The 19,529-nt window shown below is 50.3% G+C and overlaps 1 protein-coding gene across 1 annotated transcript in view; it reads right to left on the bottom strand.

Moving 5' to 3' along the window:
* DIAPH1 (diaphanous related formin 1) overlaps positions 1-19,529 on the bottom strand; it is an 867,093-nt gene that overhangs the window by 534,883 nt on the left and 312,681 nt on the right. The window contains exon 7 of the mRNA XM_085617784.1: positions 17,088-17,151. Coding sequence (XP_085473910.1) covers positions 17,088-17,151 — 64 coding nt within the window. The remainder of the gene's footprint in view (positions 1-17,087; positions 17,152-19,529) is intronic.

Genomic DNA, 19,529 nt, shown 5'->3' with positions numbered 1-19,529 from the left:
ATTCTAGTGGCACTGTGAGCTAGCTGATTCAGACAGGCTAACATACCTTGTTAGCGACCTAACGGGGGTGGAGTGGGCTCTCCATGGAGAGTTCTTCTTAGGGTGAAGCCTGAGCATAGAGGAGGCTTGGCCCCCTAATGGGCCTTGCGTATCTGAATTAAGAGGACTATAGTCTAGTTATTTTATATTAGTATAAGCACATATGTTTGTGTAATTTATGATTTACATCAGTGCTTCCCAAAAGTTTTAGAACCACAACACACTTTTTAGAACGCACTTTTGCGGACCGCCTACCTTTAATTGACATAAGGCGGGGTGCTTTTGGAGTGTAATTAAAGCATCATGTCGTAGTGCACTGTCATTTACAGACCGCATATTTTCCATTGAAATGGCCACTAACTTTGCACAGACATACAGTTTTACTGATAAATCTATATAGCTTACAAACAATGTGTGGAAATAAGGTTTCCCCATGGGAGCAGGGTCAAGACTGATTTGCATATGGCTGGGTCCTAACTGGGATGCCGTGGCAAGCATAATAACTATGGATTTTATATTGCGAAGTTGTTCTCTTGAATAATTGCTCCAACTTTCGCGACCTACCAGAAATCAGCTTGCGACCCACAGTTTGGGAAACACTGCTTTACAAGATTCTATTCTATTTAGTACTTATTTAGAAATCTCATAGGTTGTACTGGCTTTTACAGTAAATTGAACAGCAGGATTGTGGATGACGTCATCAATGATGTCATCATTAAGGTATTTTGAGATGTCATCAATGATGTCCTTAAACATGTCATGAGTGATGTAAAATGTGAGGTCATAAGCACTGCATAGCAGAGGCATAAATTATAGTTAGCTCAGTAAAATATAACTGGTAAATTTCAGTGATTTTTAGTTTAAATTTTTATTTTTGACAGATATTTTCACTTAATGATAGCCTCGCGTTAAGCGTAGGTTTTAGTCAGTTAATTTATCATTTGTCTACATGAAGATATTATTAACAAACCTAACCATAACGTCACTTTACCAACAAATTATTAAACTTGTAACTACAACGTGACTTTAACCGTTGTTGTTTTCCAGAGGATTTCTAGCGGGTTTTAACATAAAGTTAAATGTTCCTAACATATCTAACTGTACGAAGTAGGCCCTTCACTACGAAAGGAGTCTTGTGAATCTGGAGGCAGTGAGCTCTGTGTGAAGAACTGCACAGAGTGCATCTAACCAAGGCTCTCTCCACTGCTGAAAGAGACCTTGCGCCACTTCGGAGTACAGACGCCATTCGTGATCCATCATGCACCGGTGGCTGAGTTCGTCTGCTCTGGCTTTCAGAGAGCCCGCCAGATGTTGAACCACTAGGGTGACGCCCTGGTGTTCCAGCCACGTCCAGAGGCGCAGAGCCTCCTGACAAAGGGTCCACGACCCCACCCCGCCCTGTTTGTTGCAATACCACATGGCGGTGTTGTCCGTGAACACCTGCACGACACTTCCCCTGACAGAGGGAAGGAAGGCTTTCAGTGCAAGTCGGATCGCTCTCAACTCCAACAGGTTGATGTGGAGGCGAGACTCCACCGGAGACCAGAGGCCTCTGATCTCCGCCTCTCCCATATGGCCACCCCATCCCAAGAGGGACGCATCCGTCACTATGACATGCTCCGGTTGGGGAAGGGAGAGGCTCTTGCCCGTGACCCAATCGCGGTCTGTGAGCCACCACTGCAACTGCTGTGCAGTGCCCTCCGAGATCAAGACATGGTCGGACAGGTTGCCGTGATGCTGGGCCCACTGAAACTTCAGGTCCCACTGCAGAGCCCGCATGCGCCACCTGGCGTGATGCACTAGTAGGATGCAGGAGGCCATCAGCCCCAGAAGCCGCAACACTAGCCTGACCGAAACCCAGGATAGAGGCCGAAAGATGGGAATCAGCGCCTGAATATCCCGGACCCGCTGTTCCGGCGGATAGACCCGGAACTGCGCCGAATCGAGAACCGCTCCGATGAAGAGGAGCTTCTGAGAGGGACTCAGGAGTGACTTCGGCACGTTGATGGAAAACCCCAGCAAATGCAGGAGATCCGCCGTAGTCTGGAGGTGGGAGACGACTGCCTGAGGCGAGCCCGCCTTCAACAACCAGTCGTCGAGATAGGGGAAGACTGGAACCCCTGATCTGCGCAGATGAGCTGCGACCACCGCCATCACTTTCGTGAACACCCGAGGGGCACTGGTGAGGCCGAAGGGGAGCACGGTAAACTGAAAGTGCTCTTGGCCCACCGTGAACCGCAGGTAACGCCGGTGGGCCGGCAGGACGGGGATGTGGAAATATGCGTCCTGCAAGTCCAACGCTACCATCCAGTCTCCAGGGTCTAGGGCAGCTAGAACCTGAGCCAAAGTTAACATCTTGAACCTCTCCTTCCGGAGGAAGGCATTGACGTTCCGGAGGTCCAAGATAGGGCGTAGGCCCCCTTTGCCCTTCTTTGGAACCAGAAAGTAGTGGGAATATCAACCACGACCTACTTCTGGGCTCGGAACGCGCTTGACGGCCCCCTTGGCCAAGAGGGCCGAAACTTCCTCGTGGAGAAGATTCAAATGATCCCCCGAGATACGGTGGTGCTGCGGTGGCATGGCTGGAGGGGTCGTCTCGAAGGGGAGGGAGTAGCCCCTTCGGACGATTTGCAGCACCCACCTGTCCGATGTGATGGACCGCCAGTGGAGCAGGTGATGGCGAACTCTGCCGCCCACTGGCGTGGAATGGGCCTGAAAGCTCGGACTAGGAAGGCTTTGAGGCGGATGCTGCTGGGGTGGATGTGGGCTGACCGCGTCGGCCTCCAGAACCGCCTCGGCGGAAACCGCGACCGCGCACAGGTTGGTTCTGCGGCTGGTGGCTAGGCGGATGTGAGGAGGCACCCCTTCCTTGGCCACGAAAGGCGGAAGTTTGCGACCGCGGGGCCGAGAGGCCCAAGGACTTGGCCGTAGCCCGGGAGTCCTTAAAGCGATTCAGCGCACTGTCCGCTTTCTCACCAAAAAGGCGAGTGCCATCAAAGGGCATGTCCATGAGAGTGCTCCGGACTTCACCCGAAAAGGACGTGGACCACAGCCAGGCGTGACGTCTAAGCGCCACCGTGGTAGAAATCGCCCTACCCAGCGAGTCCGTAGTGTCAAGCCCACATCTGATAGCATGTCGTGCTGCATCCCTCCCATCGGCCAGAGCCTGGGTAAGTCGTGTCTGGACCTCCTCCGGACACAGGGGCAGCACGTCCTCCACCGTATCCCACAGAGAGTGGGAATAACGGTCCAAAAGACAGGCGGTGTTCAAAGACCGCAGGCCCAAACTAAGGGAGGAGAACAGCTTGTTGCCAAACTGTTCCAGTCTCTTGGAATCCCGGTCCGGCGGAGCGGTCGGGAAGGAGGATTGGGAGGTAGAAGCCTGGATAACCAGGCTCTCGGGGGTAGGGTGTTGGGACAGAAAACTGGGGTCGCCCGGAGCAGGGCGGTGGCGCCTGGCGACGTTCCTGTCCACAGGAGGGACTGTGGAGGGCTTGGACCAGGTGCCCTGCAGAACGTCAATGAGGGCCTCATTGAATTGCAGCAGAGGCTCAGTGGAGCTTGCTGCAGACTGAAGCACCTCAGTGAGGACGTTAGTTCTCACAGCCACGGCAGGTAGCTCAAGCCCAAGGGCTGCGGCCGCCTTGCGCAGCACCACAGAGAAAGCAGCACCCTCCTCCGAAGCCACAGTCGGAGGAGAGATGAATCCAGTGTCTGGAGAGGTATCCAGACCACTGGCCTCCCCCAGTTCATCTGCCCAGTCCTGCGACAGCTGAGCCTGAACGGCCATAGGATCCTCGGACCCCTCCCATCCGCCCCCGTCATCCGATTCCTGGTAAACAGGAGGAAGGATCGGAGCAGGACGATAGACATAATGTGTCTCCAGCGGCGCCGAACGCGGCGTCCATCGACGCCGTAACGGCGCCAGGTCCGAGCGGGGCTGAACTGGGGCTCGACGCCGAGCGGAGCCGGCGTCGGAGGAGGAACCGGTGTCGACGCCGGCAGAGGAGGCGTGACGAGGTCAACCGGCGTCGGCGGGGACTCGGGAACGGTTCCCTCGGGCACTTGCGGCATCGAGGCCGGAGCCGTCGACGGCGCCGGGGCCGGAGCCGCCGGCAGGCAAGGTTGCCCAGTCGGGTCCGCGGGGCCCGAAGGCGCGCCAGCGGGCGTCGACAGCGGAGCCAGGTTCCTCATGGCCGAGAGGAAGGCACTGACTTCCGCCGGCGTCGCGTCAGTCCCAGGGACCGGCGGGTATGGGGACTTGCGCGGCGCCTGCGGCTCCGCTAGAGCCGCGGGGGTGGAACCACCCTGACCCTCGGCCGAGTCGCGTGACCGGCGAGGGGAGTCCGAAGAGCGGTGTCGCCTCATGGACTTCTTGGAGTGCTTCGACTTACCCGAAGACTTGGAGACAGACGATCGATGATGATGATGATGATGTCGGCTGCGGCTCCGCGACCGATCCTTGGACCTCCTCCTGGACCGGGATCGAGAGGGGCGCCGAGTGGCGAAGCTCGAGGAGCTTACGGGACCGCTCCAGTCTAGCCTTCGAGGTCAGGGCCTTGCAGTCCGAACACGACTCCGCGTCGTGGTCGAGGCCCAAACAGTAAAGGCACCGGCGGTGATGGTCCGTAACCGACATCAAGCGGTTGCAGTCAGCACAGGCTTTAAAACCAGGCATCCTACCGGCACCGGAGTCGAGACAAGATCAAAAAGGATCAAAAAAGTTAGTCAAAAATTGACTAAAGGGGTAGCTCTCCCGGATCTGCGCTTAGTGGCGTGGAAAAAAGAAGAAGAACTGACGTCAGCGCGCGAGGGCGGCGTCTAAGTACTCCGACGACGTCATTCCGGCGCACGACGCCGACGACGACGGACGCGGAGCCGCAGACGACGCCTAGCGACGCGCAAGGGGTATTGCTGACGAAAAATCTTCCGGATCCAGTCTGACGCCTGGGGATATTCTAAGGTGAGGAATCTAACTAACGTGTTTCTTTCAGATGAATTTTGCACAGGCTAAAGGCAGTTCTTTATTATTTTTCTTGGGGTCTCTCCCAGTTCAGAGGGTCCTAAAGGGGGCCGCGCTGAGTCCCGTAGGACCGCGACAGGATCAATTCGGGCCGGCCAACATTATTAGCAGACCAAAAAATGCTCTTTCTATGGAATTGCAGACCTAACTATAACTACCTAATGACAACAACCACTAGGATATATTTTTCTACATAACAAAATGTGAAACATTTCACATCTATTTAGAAAACTTTGGGTGTGGCCATACTTAAATAAGAAGCTTTTTATACCTTCTTGACAAGTCATTGTGTTCAGCGTACTGATGTCCATATCCTGATCAAGCTCTGTCACCATAAGTCGCTTTAATTGACCTGTGAAGAGGATACACAGTATTTCGCCATAACTGCTAATGCCCAGAATCTGTTCAATACAGAACAGCATACTTTGTGATAGCTAATTCTGCTGTTTTTGCAAGATCAGATTTGGTAATAACCCTGCTTAGCTTGGTGAAAAACAATCTTCTCAGAAGTGCACAGAATAGTCTGAAATTAAAAAGGAAGTGTGGTAGTATCCTCATTTTGACTAAATTGACTCAAACAATTAATGAGAATAATTACATTTGTACAGATCTTTAACTTAGTTAGTAGTATAGATGCCTAGATATCGAACTGCTTTGTTTGTCAAAATTGTATTAAGTGGATATGGCAATAATGCACAGTTTGAGCCAAACTGCAGTAAGTTTGGTTTTGGCATGGCAACTTTATAGAAGACACTTGCGAACAGTTTTGAATAAACTTAAATGTTCATCCTATACTTCTTAGCTCCTGTTTTAGTTATACACTACACCGTTTGAGAATAATTACATTTTTATGCTTTATGTACAGTGCCATCAATCACCATTTTAATACCGAACAGCTATATGTCCAGAGCAAATGATAATGGGGGAAGCAGGCACCCATCGTAACCTCGGCTAACACTCAGTGCCTGCCGTAGTTTGCCGCCTTTCTTTAGGCATATCTGTATCCTTGTACATACATTCAATAATGCTCTGGCGAACTGTTGTGGTATTGTTACTCTCCTTTGCAAGAAATCCCAGAATTAGTAGATTCCATGCAAGGTGAAAATTATGTAAAGTATAATGTGGTTGGAACACAATTAGTCAAATACAACTCCTGGCACACTGTTCTGGTTTTACATAGAAAAAGGCCACTGGTACATCCACTGGTCCACAATGCAGAGAAATAGCAGCTGACAATAAGTTGATTTTGAGGGGATAGTAGGATCCTGACCACAAGAGCAAAGGTGAAGTAGCTCCTGAATGGCCGTTTTGCACATTACCAGTTATGTTATTTTTTTTAAATTGCATGTTTATTTTACTTGTCGGCTTCTTTCCAAATGGAAATGTTCATTGAAAATGGCAGGTGAAAAAAGGCAAACATTAGGTTGCTTGAAAAAAAATGGAGAGTATACTTAATTTTGTAGTTAAGACTATAGAATGTTAGGGAAATAACACCCTTTCAGAAGAAAAAAAAGAAACAAAACTTTGTCTGAAGAAGAGAGATTGTAGAATCTGTTTACTTAAAGACTTTATTTTGATGACCGTTTGTAAGAGGCGAACCACACTTTGCCAGATAGACTATTCCAGCTGTGTTGACTGTCAGGATTTGAACTCCCTTGATCTGGATTTGGATCTACAAGGCTTTCAATGACAGAGAAATCATTTTCAGCTTCAAGAAACAGAATATGGTTGTTTGCCTCCTGAGAAGACTAGAGTTCAATTATCTGGAGTCCCCTTATTTTGGTCCAGGTGCACCCCCACCCAAAACCATGTTAGACATTAATGGCTTTCTGTAGTATATTAAACAGCCTCTCTTACTACATACTTGTTTACCTCCACAAATTTAACTCTTTGCTGATCTTGTCTTTTGCAAACACAACATGCTTTTATGTTCCAATTGTTTTGAGTTTTGAGACAGCTGACTGCTTAGCCAAGCTTGAGTGGGACTCATTTTTAACCAAGTGTTTGGAATTAGATGAATGCAAAAGGTCATCATACACAACGGTTTCATCCACAACCGTAGGAGACCGAAATGTCTAGTAAAGGAAAGTCTTTTCATGCAATTCCTGGGCCCACTTCGGGGCAGGATATGCCATTGTTTTGACTGTTCAGATCTGCCCGATGGAAGGTCCTTTACATTTCTAGGATTTTGGGAGGGGATGTGGGAAGGGTGCTATTTCGAATTCATAGTGAACCCCAGCTGGTGTAGTATGGTCACCATCTTACGAATATTTGCTTGCCATTGCTCTAATGTGCTTGCCTTTGCCAGCCTGTAGTTCCGATATGGGTACACATGAATAGCCGATCTTCGGAGGAGGGGTTGCTACCTCTACTAGCCTTTTGGCAAAGGCTCTCAGCACTGACTTTATGCCGAAAGATAACACACTGACCTCATATTATACCCTCCTGTTCACAAACCTGAGATATCTTCTGTGTGATGGTGATATCGTTATGTGGAAGTAGGTGTTATTGAAATTTATAGTCAGCAGGTAGTCTTTTTTCTCTAAGTAATCCCGCGAGCAGGACACCCAAAGATTGCTGCGGTGGATTGTCTTGGCAAAAAGGCGGTTGTCTCTCCAGCTAAGCTGGACATCGACCACGTGACCGTCACGTCACTAGAAACGCTGCGGACACATGAGATGCGGGTACAGAGAGACCCAGAGCTACGAGGGAAGGAGACGCCGGGAAGAGACAACAACACGGAGGGTGAGCGCGAGTAGCCTGAGAAGAGGAACCAGGAGAAAAGAGTAGCAGCATAGGTCAGCGTGGACAAGGCGCACCTACAGACTGAAACCCAATCTGAAGCAGATGACTGAGAACAGCCTAGAGGCAACCTCTCCCAGTCCAACCGTCCCGAGGAGAGAGAGAGGGCGTCTGTACATCTCCTCCGTTATTTCGCCGGAGGGAGGTGGTGGGGGCTGTAGAATTGCACCAAGGCACTTCAAGTAATGATGCACTCAACACAACCACCAGGGTGTTTTGGTGAGGGTCAATGCAGGAGTCCCTGAGCAATTCTTCTTACGTTCCGTTGCTCTTTTTTATTGTTTGTTTGTTTTGAGGGCAAAACAAACTTCCATCCCCTCTGCGGCTGCTCGTTTAGTAAAGGCGAAGAGAAAAGAAAATTCTGCCATATCCTGAGGGGAGAAAGAAGCACACAGAGAAAGAACTTCCCATATCAGTGAACTTTTCTAAAGAACCTCAGTTTTTTCCATTTGTTTTGCGACCAGTAATTCCACTATTTGGTGCAACTTACTAAAAATAAAAGAACTACTAACACGACAGAACAATAGATTTGTGTGTGTCCCCTCTTATCCCACTGAGTGATTACACTCCAGTTAAGATAGGACTTCCTGGTAAGTTGTCAGCTGCAACCTTTGGGTTTTAATTCTATGTCAGGACCAGAGGCTCAGATTAGGCCTTCTTCCTTCGCTTTATTTTAATAGCAGCATATTTCCAACAACACAATAACCAACTACATTTCCCATGAACAATAGGGAAACAAAGTTCCAACAGGAGTCCTTCCTCGCTGTCTGCACTCTAGCCAGCCAGCATAATTCCTTCACGCGGTTTCCTCTTCCTTTGCTGTTCAGCAGCAGATAAGTCACTTTTTCTTTATTCTCCTGTTATGGGGGTAGTTAGTTGGCTAATTTGGTGGCGTTTGCTAGCGCTTTGTATATTTTTCTGTTTGCACAGATTCCCTTTAGTCACGGGACGTTTTTAAATGTACCTTACGTGACTGATTACCTGCGAGGTGCGGTGTGGTCCACCTGCCGCCAGGGGGCATAGTGCACTGTCTATGGGCAGCACAAGTCAGGCACCTGCATTAGAGTCCTGACGAGTGCTGCCTGGTGAGAGCTCAGGCTTACCTCCTGCCACCCGGTTTTACGCCCTGTGGGGTCTGTATTTTTCCCTGATTTTCACTGAACGCCAATTGAGGGTCTGTAAGACATCCTTGAACACCCTGTGGGGTCGCAATTGCACCGTGACTTGTGGTGCTTGTGGGACACTGTCCCGGGTGGCTGTCCTGTGATGAGAGGGCTGATGTGTTCCTAGGGCTCTGCCCATTAATCGTGCGCCCTTGGCCACCCTTATTTGTCTGGGCTCCCTCCCAGCTTGTAAACAGAGCGCCTGTAGTGCCATAAAATATAGTGCTTTCAGCACCAAGCTGCCTGTGCTCCTAATTTACTTAACTGTACCACACCTATATACTTACCTAAGACTACGCAGTCAGAGCATGATCAGTACCAGGAGGAGGATCCCTTGGTGCACCTCCCATGGGATGATGACTTTTAGCAGGCAGTGGATGACTCCATCTACAGGGCTGTCAACCAAGCCATGGTGCCTTTGAAGCAACGCTGGTCAGCGCAGATAGCGAAAGAGTGCACCAAGTGGACTGCTCCCGCGCCGGCTACCCCTAAGTCCCCTCCTGCGCCTCAACCTTCTGGTTCTCCCCCTGCTAAGAAACCATGTCCTCAAGGGGTGGATGTAGATGCTTTTGCCTGTCTGAAACAGGCTTTCTTGGCGCAGGTGCCCCCGCAGCGTGACCCGGTGCCCCCTGCGGACTGCACCATAACGTCTCCGCACATCGCTTCCCCTGACCCCTTCGATAATGGTGACTCCCCCGGGGACACGGACGAGGAAGCGGGTTCCTCTAGGTCTTGGCTCCAGATGCCCTATCCTGCCCCAGGGGGGACCACTAATATGTTGGACCCGGACGACATTGTCCACCCCAGATCTACAGAGTGGGTTCCTGGGGATAAAGTGGCCCAGTATGTAGCGAGCCGTCTGCGCAAACCAATGGACAAGGACGCTCGCAACCGCTTTCGGGCAGAGTGTCCCCGCCCCAGTTTGGATGGAAAGGTTGCCCTAACACCTAAAATAGATCACAAGATGGCAACCTTCCAAGCAAAATTCGTACGGGACCCTAAATAGGGCATTAATAGCTCCTGGAGTACGTGCCAGGACAAACTGCTAGATGCAGTGGGACCGGTCACCAAAATCCTTGACATGGCCGAAGAGGCCAAGGTGTCTGGTGCCCTTATCTCCCCGTAGGTTCTTTCGAGCTGGGCGCAGCGCGCGATAGTGTTTATGGGAAACACGAATTACGCGCTCTACAAGGAGAGAAGGCGGTCACTCCTAATTAAGGTGGACCCCAAGTTAGGAGACCTGGCTTCCTCTGAGGCAGGTGCGTGCCCAAGGGGGCTTATTTGGCGACACGTTCGTAAAAGAGTTAGGAAAGTTTGCAGTGACTTTCACCTCACTTGACAGAGCCCAGTCGAATATCAAGAAGGTTTTTACTCCCCGGGTTTTCCAAGGGGCCGGTCGTGGTAGAGGCCGCACGACGGCCGCTTCTCCAACTCCGACAGGGGGCAAGGCTTCGGCGAGGACAATATCAAGACAATTCCCGCTTCAACAATTTCTATCCCACCAGAGGGCAGAAGTTCCGTGGCTGTGGAGGCCAAAGAGGCCAGCAACAGGGTGCTGGAAGAGGTGAGTGTAATACCCTTGGCGAGCTCGCAGGTGGGGGAGGGCGATTGGCGGTGTTTCTTTACGGCTTGGGTGTCCCTCACAAGCAATGATTGGGTGCTGCAGATGGTCCAGAGCTTCCGGTTGGAGTTTGATGGCTGTCCACATCAGCTAACCCGGCCACGTCCCATCTCTTTCTTGCAACACAATACTGAGCTGGTATACAAAGAGTTCTCCGACCTCCTCAAAAAAAGGGCACTTTGCCGCGCAGCGGAGCATCCCAGTGGTTTCATCAGCAATCTTTTCTTAGTCGACAAGGCCAATGGCAGCCGGTCCTCTACTTTAAAAGTTTCAACGAGTGGGTGGTTTACCGCCACTTCAAAATGGAGGGGATCCACCTCCTCAGAGATGTGCTGAGACCACTCGACTGGATGGTCCAGCTCGACCTGAAGGACGTGTACCTGATGGTCCCTATTTTCCCTCCTCATCTGCGTTTTCTGAAGTTCAGATGGGAAGGACAGGTTTTCGAGTTCACCATGCTCCCTTTCTGGCTATCCTCAGCTCCGTGGTGCTTCACAAAAGGTTCTCAGACCGGCAGTGGAGTTCCTGCGCGCGCAGGGTGTTTGAATGATCGTCTACTTAGACGACATACTCTTTCTGGATCAGTGCCCCAGGAGGCTGTCCAACCAGTTGAAGACCACTGTCTACCTTCTCCAGGGACTGGGGTTTGTCATAAACAAGAAAAAGTCCCTGTTGGTTCCAGTCCAGTGTGCCACCTTTTTAGGCTTCAATGTGGACTCTGTCTTCCACACTGAGTCTCCCTGCCAGGAAGATGGCGAAGATCAGGTACGAACTGCGTCAGACCTTGGCGAAGACGCAGATTTCCTTGCACCAACTGGTCAATTTTCCCAGGCCTTTGTACTACCATGCCATGCAGCGCCTAAAAGCCCATCACCTCAGGAAGGGTTTGACGTACTCCCAGTCGATACCTCTGACGGACGATATGAGGGACGAGATGGAATGGTGGCTCACTCACATGGAGGAGTGGAATGGTCGGGCCATATACGGTCGCACTCCGGATAGTGTCATCGAATCCAATGCCAGCCGCTCTGGTTGGGAAGCAAGGTGCAGAGAGTTCTCCACGGGTGGAGTCAGGTCCAGTCACGAGCAGTCATTGCACATCAACTGCCTGGAGCTGCTGGCAGGGTCGTTTGCGGTGCAATGCTGGATGAAAGACAGGGTACAATCGTGCGTCCTTCTCAGGATGGACAACATCTCTGCTGTCCGGTACATCAACCACCTAGGCGGCACCAGATCGAAGATGTTAGCGAACCTAGCCAGGGGCATTTGGCACATCTGCGTAGACAACCAGATCTCAGTGACGGCGGAGTACCTTCCAGGGCAGGAGACTGAAGTAGCTGACTGGCACTCTCGTCACCTCCTGGATGCCAGCGTGTAAAAGCTGGACCCTCAGGTTTTTTCTCAGTTGTCGGAGTAATGGGGCCCCTTCACGTTAGACCTTTCAGCATCATGACTAGATCATCAGTTACCGAGATACTTCAGTTGGCGGCCAGATCCGCAGGCGGAGAGGACAGATGCGTTTCTCCAGAATTGGCAGAGGGAGCACGGTTATGCCTTCCCTCCGTTCTCCATGATCACGCAAGTTTTCGCGTTGCTTCGCCGCCAGCAGGCGGCGGTGGTGTTGATCACACCCTGGTGGAGGTTTCAACTCTGGTTTCCAGTTCTACTGGAACTTTCTTGGGATTTTCCATTCCGACTCCCCCAATTTCCTCACATTCTCCTCAATCCAGATCTCTTTCCTCATCGGCTGGTAGTGGAAGGAACGTTGAAGATGATGGCCTGGCAGATCTCCATCATCAATGGTCACTCCCAGGCCTTTCAGGAAAAGCGGAGGACTTGCTCACCAAGGCATGGGCAGACAGCACGACTAAGAGATACCGGTCAGCCTGGCACAGATGCTGTCGTTGGTGTGAGCGACAGTGTCGATCCCATGGGGGCAGATGTAGTCCACGTCCTTAATTTTCTGGCAAGTCTGGCGGAGGATGGTCTGGCCTATAGGTCAATCAATACCTTCCGCTCTGCGATTTCAGCTGGTCACATTATGGTGCAGGGCTCTCCGGTGGGTGAACACCCTTTGGTTTGCCTGCGTCTCAGAGGGATTCGCCTCTCTCTCCCTCCGCAACCTTGATACTTAGTCCTTTGGGACGCGAATCGGGTGCTGAATGTTTTTCTTTCTTGGCAACCAAATAGGTTTCTATCCCGTAAGGAAGTAACTGCCAAACTGGCAATGCTGTTATGCCTGGTCTAGTGCAGACGCGTCTCAGATGTAAGACTTTGGACATTTCAGCCAGAGTGTTTTCCCCGGAGGCCGGAGCCAGCGGCGGCGCCTGAGGCCGGAGCCAGCGGCGGCGCCTGAGGCCGGAGCCAGCGGCGGCGCCCGAGGCCGGAGCCAGCGGCGGCGCCCGAGGCCGGAGCCAGCGGCGGCGCCCGGGGCCGGAGTCATGGGCGGCGCCCGGGGCCGGAGTCATGGGCGGCGCCCGGGGCCGGAGTCATGGGCGGCGCCTGGGGCCGGAGTCTTGGGCGGCGCCTGGGGCCGGAGTCATGGGCGGCGCCTGGGGCCGGAGTCATGGGCGGCGCCTGGGGCCGGAGTCATGGGCGGCGCCTGGGGCCGGAGTCATGGGCGGCGCCTGGGGCCGGAGTCACGGGCGGCGCCTGGGGCCGGAGTCATGGGCGGCGCCTGAGGCCAGAGTCATGGGCGGCGCCTGAGGCCGGAGTCATGGGCGGCGCCTGAGGCCGGAGTCATGGGCGGCGCCGGAGCCAGCGGCGGCGCCTGAGGCCGGAGCCAGCGGCGGCACCTGAGGCCGGAGCCAGCGGCGGCACCTGAGGCCGGAGCCAGCGGCGGCACCTGAGGCCGGAGCCAGCGGCGGCACCTGAGGCCGGAGCCAGCGGCGGCACCTGAGGCCGGAGCCAGCGGCGGCACCTGAGGCCGGAGCCAGCGGCGGCACCTGAGGCCGGAGCCAGCGGCGGCACCTGAGGCCGGAGCCAACGGCGGCACCTGAGGCCGGTGCCAACGGCGGGGAAGAGGCCGGAGCCAACGGCGGGGAAGAGGCCGGAGCCAACGGCGGGGCAGAGGCCGGAGCCAACGGCGGGGCAGAGGCCGGAGCCAACGGCGGGGCAGAGGCCGGAGCCAACGGCGGGGCAGAGGCCGGAGCCAACGGCGGGGCAGAGGCCGGAGCCAACGGCGGGGCAGAGGCCGGAGCCAACGGCATCCCAGGGTATCATGCCGACGTTGCCGGGGCCAAAGGCGACTGCATGGGGTAGAACCACCCAACGGTTCCACAGGGCCCAAAGGCACTCCGGAGGGACGCGGAGTGGCAAAAAAACGGCCCATGGCCGATAGGAACACTTGTATTACTTCCGGAGTCGCGTACGGCCCCGGAGAAAGCGGGTAGGCTCCACCGGAGCCGGGGGGAGTGACCACCCGCCCCCTCACCGCATCCCACGACTGGTGAGGGGTAGGCAAAGAGCAATGCCGCGTCTACGACCTTGTATGGTGCTTCGACTTACCTGACCCCAATGCAACGAATGACGGTGTAGGCACCGCGACCGGCCCTTGAGTGGCACGGAGCAATTGCTGGGCCACAAGGAACTGCCGGCAACGCTCCCGCATGTCTTCGGTGCCATGGCCCGACAACTGGGGCACGTCTCAGGGTGATGGACATTCCCGAAGCAGAAGAGACACACGACATGCGGGTCCTCCGCCGACATGTTACGACGGCAGTCCCTGCAGGACTGAGACCCGGGCATCCCTACTGCACCAGAAGTAGAGTACTCGATAAACAAGAGAAACAAGTCTCAGAAAACAAGTCCGAAATATGACTAGGAGTACCGCTCTCTCTCGGATCTGCACTTGGTGGCGCGGAAAAAGAAAGAACGGACGTCAGCGCGCGTGGGCGCGTCTAAGTAGCTCCGACGACGTCATCTCGGCGGCTACGACGCCAGCGACGTACTTGGAGCTGCACGACGATGCCTACCGACACGCAGGGGTACTGCTGACGAAAACCTTTCCGGATCCAGTCTGACACCTGGAGATATTCTAAGGTAAGGAATCTATCACTAACGGGTCTCTTTTAGATACACTGCTTTAGCTCCTTTTTGGAACGCCTTGGGCAGGTGGGCCATAAGGTATTCTATATACCTCGAATGTTGGTGCGTGTACCCATTTAAATGGACATCTGAATTTGAGATGCCTCACTGGCTAGCTGCAGCTCACTCCATCTCGCTGTCAGATAAGAAGGTTCTCCATGCAACTGAATGTGCTTGGGGTCTTGAGACAATCCTTGTACGTCTTTTCAACGCTGGGTGTTACAAAGCATTTGTGGTCTTCCCTGGTGAAAGATACTTGGAAGCAGTGGAGGAATTGTTCTTTCTATAGACAGGACTCAATATCTCTAAGACAAAACATGTCTTCTCTCTCTACCTCCATATGAAACAACCTTTCCTTTCTCCAAAAGAGCGTCTATTTCCCTCTTGACTACTCCATGGTGAGTGGATAGGTCATCCAGAGGTAAATTTCTAGAACAGTTTTTCCCAAACTATGGGTCACAGGCTGATTTTAGGTGAGTCGCAAAAGACAGCAATAAATAAAAGACGCTTTTAAATTCTGCTTTATTCTTTTAACATTGCGATTGGGGTTTACTTTTGTTTCTCTGACTCCAAACAGAGAAGAGTTTGTATAGTAAATTTTGAAACAATGTAGGATGTTGTATTTTTGTAATACACAACAAAATGTAAATACCTGTAAATGAACTGTATGCATCCAGGAATTAGGAAAGCAAACATTAAGCACTTTTGTTTGGAATTCTTAAGTGATGCACAAATGATAAAAAATGACAGAAACCTGATTTCCATGCATTAGCATTTGTGCGTTACATAGTTATCATTAAAAAAATAACTTTTTCGATGCCAAGGTATGTAAAACTTAAGTACATATGTCCTACGAAATACCATGCACCCTACACTATAGGCATATAGGGCCTACCTTAGGGATGACTTATAAGCATAAAAAAGAAATGTTTATGATGAGGATGAGGATATACAAGATTGATATAGCACACAGCTACTCAAAAGAGTGTCCCGGTGCTGTTATCAAGGCCGCAAACACAACACTGATTATCCAATTAAGCTTGTTGAAAGAGCCACAGAGAAAAGTTTATTTTGCCAGGTCGAAGAGGCAGTATAAAACAACATACACAGGCTGCAAGGGCAGGCCTGTAGACATGTTTTACAGTGGTACTTTAGTGGGTGGCAAAAGGAGTGCTGCCGCCCTCTGGTAGCATTTAATTTACAGGCCCTGGGTACCTGTAATACCATCTACTAAGGACATATGAACAGGTTTAATGTGCCAATCAGGTGTACGTCAATTTTACCAGGTTTATAAGGGAGAGCACCAGCACTTTATCGCTGTTTAGCAGGAGTATTGTGTTCAGAGTTCTATGGACAACAAAAACTGGTTAGACTAAAGGCAAAAATCTGGGGGAATATTGGGCACAAGATGGTCATTTCCACCATTCAAAAGCACTGACCAGCCCTTAGGCATGATGCCTGAGATTGTAAGAGTGCAGGCACAGCCACAATATCCAGAAAAACAATTTGTCATTAACTAGGAAAAATGCATAAAAAACGATAATTAAGAAGTGTCTGCTACTGCAATTATTTAGAAGTTTTGAGGAGCATTAACATGTTGTGTTAAGGCAACACCCGAACGTACATTTTAAAATCAAATTTAAAAAACACAAGGTCAGGCAGCCTTGCTTTCATTTTAGTGTTTTAACTAGTTCAGAAATAGTGAAATGATGGGGCTTCTGATGTGCCCCCATTCAGTCCTTTGTGCATTCCTGATTTAAAGTTTGTTGTCTTGAGGCCCCAGATTAACAATCAGCCCTGAGACGGGACGTCTGCACAGTTAAAGGGCTAGACCCCATTGATTATGGAAGCAACTTTGATTACACGGCTGTCAGCTAATCAGCCAAATGATAGTTTGAAAGAGTAGTTTTCATTTTTTTCATGAGCTGTTCTGGTTGGATCTGCACAGGTCTGGGAAATTTTAAATTGGCAACTCAATTGGTGTTATTAAATGAATACATTCAAGGTGTCTTTTTTTATTAAAGGTTAGACGTACAAGTCAGCCATGGCACTTATTTTGCCAAGGCCCTGCTGACACTCTTGAAGTGGTTCCAAGTGATTTCATTAAATTTGCGGAATTAATGAGGTGCAAACCCTCTGTATTCTGCCGAAAGATATAATTGATATAATTTATAAAACAGGAATATACAATTAAGAGACACACAGCAGCCCTGTGGTAGACTCACAAAAATGCAACTGAAGATTTCTGAATTTTTTTCATTTTAAACTAACTCAAACCCACACTTATTTGCTTATTACGCCATTACATTGCTGTTAAGATCAAGTTGGTAAGCTCAAGCACATTCAGACTTACATTGTTATTCATGAACGCCTTTAAACACCTGATTATTTCATGCTGGTTTTTTACATCGCTGTACCTGTAGAGACAGGACAAAGCAAACAAACATTGTTAAACTAAGGGACCCATTTCCATGGTCACCACCATAACATTTAAATAATCCCTAATACGAAAACATTCTTTAGGTTCCATTTTGTCACAACCTGAAAGAACTTAAGCTAACAGAAGTAAGTTATACAGAGACCTTGCAACAGCAGTCACCATACACAAACCCAAACCCGAAGATATTATAAAAATCCTCTGGTTGGTTGTTTTATATAGCGCGAACTTGACCCGAATCGGGTATCAGAGCGCTTTACATAGCACCAGTTGCGTTACATGAGGACACATTTACTTTTGTTAGGCACGGGGAGATTAAGTGATTTGCCAAGAATCACAGGATGTTCAGTGTCATTGCTGAGACTCAAACCCAGTTCCCCAGATTCGAGGTCGACCGCCCTAGTGGTTAGGCCAACACATTCTCAGGCATTAGGGACTTCCACTGTAACAAAACAATTCACCATCAAGAAAACATACCCATGGATATTGTTGCTAACATTTCACCTTTCTTTCCTAATCAAAGTGTGACGAGTGTGTTGACCAGGGATCATATCTAATTTTAGTTTTGTTTCTTTCCTTTACATCCACTGTCTAAAAGGAATATGCTACTTACCAGTGTGCATCTCTTCTTGGCATGTAGAGCTGCAGATCCACACACACTAGCATAGTAGATCGCCATCTGGTGTTGGGCTCGGATGCTTGCACGTTGTTGTTGTCTTGGAAGAAGTCTTTGTAGTCACGAGATAGGTGACTCCTCCCTTGGACGATAGTGCGCATGGGCATTGTTTTTCGCCATGATGGGAAATGGAGTTAGTAGAAGAGAAAGATGTCCATGTGTGATATCTAAGTAAGATAAAGCTGGAACAGATACAGGTCCCGGGGACGTGGGTGGGCGTGTGTGGATCTGCAGCTCTACATGCCAAGAAAAGATGCATACTGGAAAGTAGCATATTCCGTTCGAGGCATATGAGCTGCAGATCACACACTAGCATAGACTATATAGCAATATCGTCCCTAGCGATGGTGACCTGTATCGGTTGCAGCAGTTTGAAATAAAGTTTCAAGGACAGCTTGGCCCACAGAAGCTTGTTGCTTTGCTTGTACGTCAACACAATAGTGTTTAGTGAAGGTGTGTGTTGTAGACCATGTGGCTGCCTAACAAATGTCTTCTAAGGGAATGTTCCCTAAGAATGCCATGGAAGCCCCTAGTTTGCATGTTGAATGCGCTCTAGGGGGAACTGTTAGAGTGCATTTAGCTTTGTGGTAGCATATTTGTATACATTTAACTATCCACCTAGCAATCCCAGATTTGGAGATGGGGTTGCCCTTATGTGTTGGAGAGAAAGCTACAAACAATTGTTTTGAGGAAAGATTTGGTTCTGTCGATGTAATAAAGAAGGGCTCTTTTAACATCTGAGGTGTGAAGAGCTCTCTCCGCTACAGAGTCTGGGTTTGGAAAGAACACTAGTAACTCTACTGATTGGTTAAGATGAAAAGGAGATATGACTTTTGGAAGGAATTTTGGATTTGTCCTAAGAACCACTTTGTTACGATGTAATTGTAAGAACGGTTCTTGTATGGTTAAAGCCTGGATGTCACTTACCCTTCTGAGGGATGTGATTGCGATAAGGAAGGCTACTTTCCATGTGAGGAACTGTGGTTCGCATTTATGTAGAGGTTCAAATGGGGGTCCTATGAGCCTAGTAAGAACAATGTTTAAATTCCACACTGGAGAGGGTGTTAATCTGGGAGGAATAATTCCTTTAAGTCCTTCCATGAAGGCTTTAATTGCAGGGACTCTAAAGAGTGACAAGTGCTGTCGATTTTGTAAGTAAGCTGCTAATGCTGCTAGGTGGGGACGTATGGAGGAGTATGCCAAATTACATCTTTGCAAGTGTAGTAAGTAGCAAATGATGTTCTGGATGGATGCATCCAGTGGGTCTATATTATTGTTAGTGCAGTAAATGTCAAATCTTTTCCATTTTGCAGCATAGCAAGCTCTAGTAGTAGGTCTCCTGGCTTCTTTTATAATGTTCATGCAGGTTAAGGTAACCGAACTCTAGGACTTCAGGAGCCAGATCGCCAGATTCAATTGACCTGGATCTGGTTGTCTGATCTCTCCATGGTTCTGGGTTATTAGGGACGTGGAGAGATGCAGTTTTTGGTGTGAACTAGAGAGAGTTCCAGTAGTGTTGTAAACCATGGCTGGCGTGCCCATGTGGGAGCTACTAGGATCAGTTTGAGAGACTGCTGCCTGAGCTTGCGTACTACTAGTGGAATGAGTGGGAGAGGCGGAAAAGCGTACACAAATCGCATCCATATCGCATTGCCCTTTGACTCCGGGTGGGGAAACCTGGC

The sequence above is a fragment of the Triturus cristatus genome, chromosome 7, assembly GCF_964204655.1.
Source record: "Triturus cristatus chromosome 7, aTriCri1.1, whole genome shotgun sequence".
Taxonomy (NCBI): Eukaryota; Metazoa; Chordata; class Amphibia; order Caudata; family Salamandridae; genus Triturus; species Triturus cristatus.
Note: the sequence above shows the minus strand (reverse complement) of the source record. Positions and strands in the feature narration are given on the sequence as shown.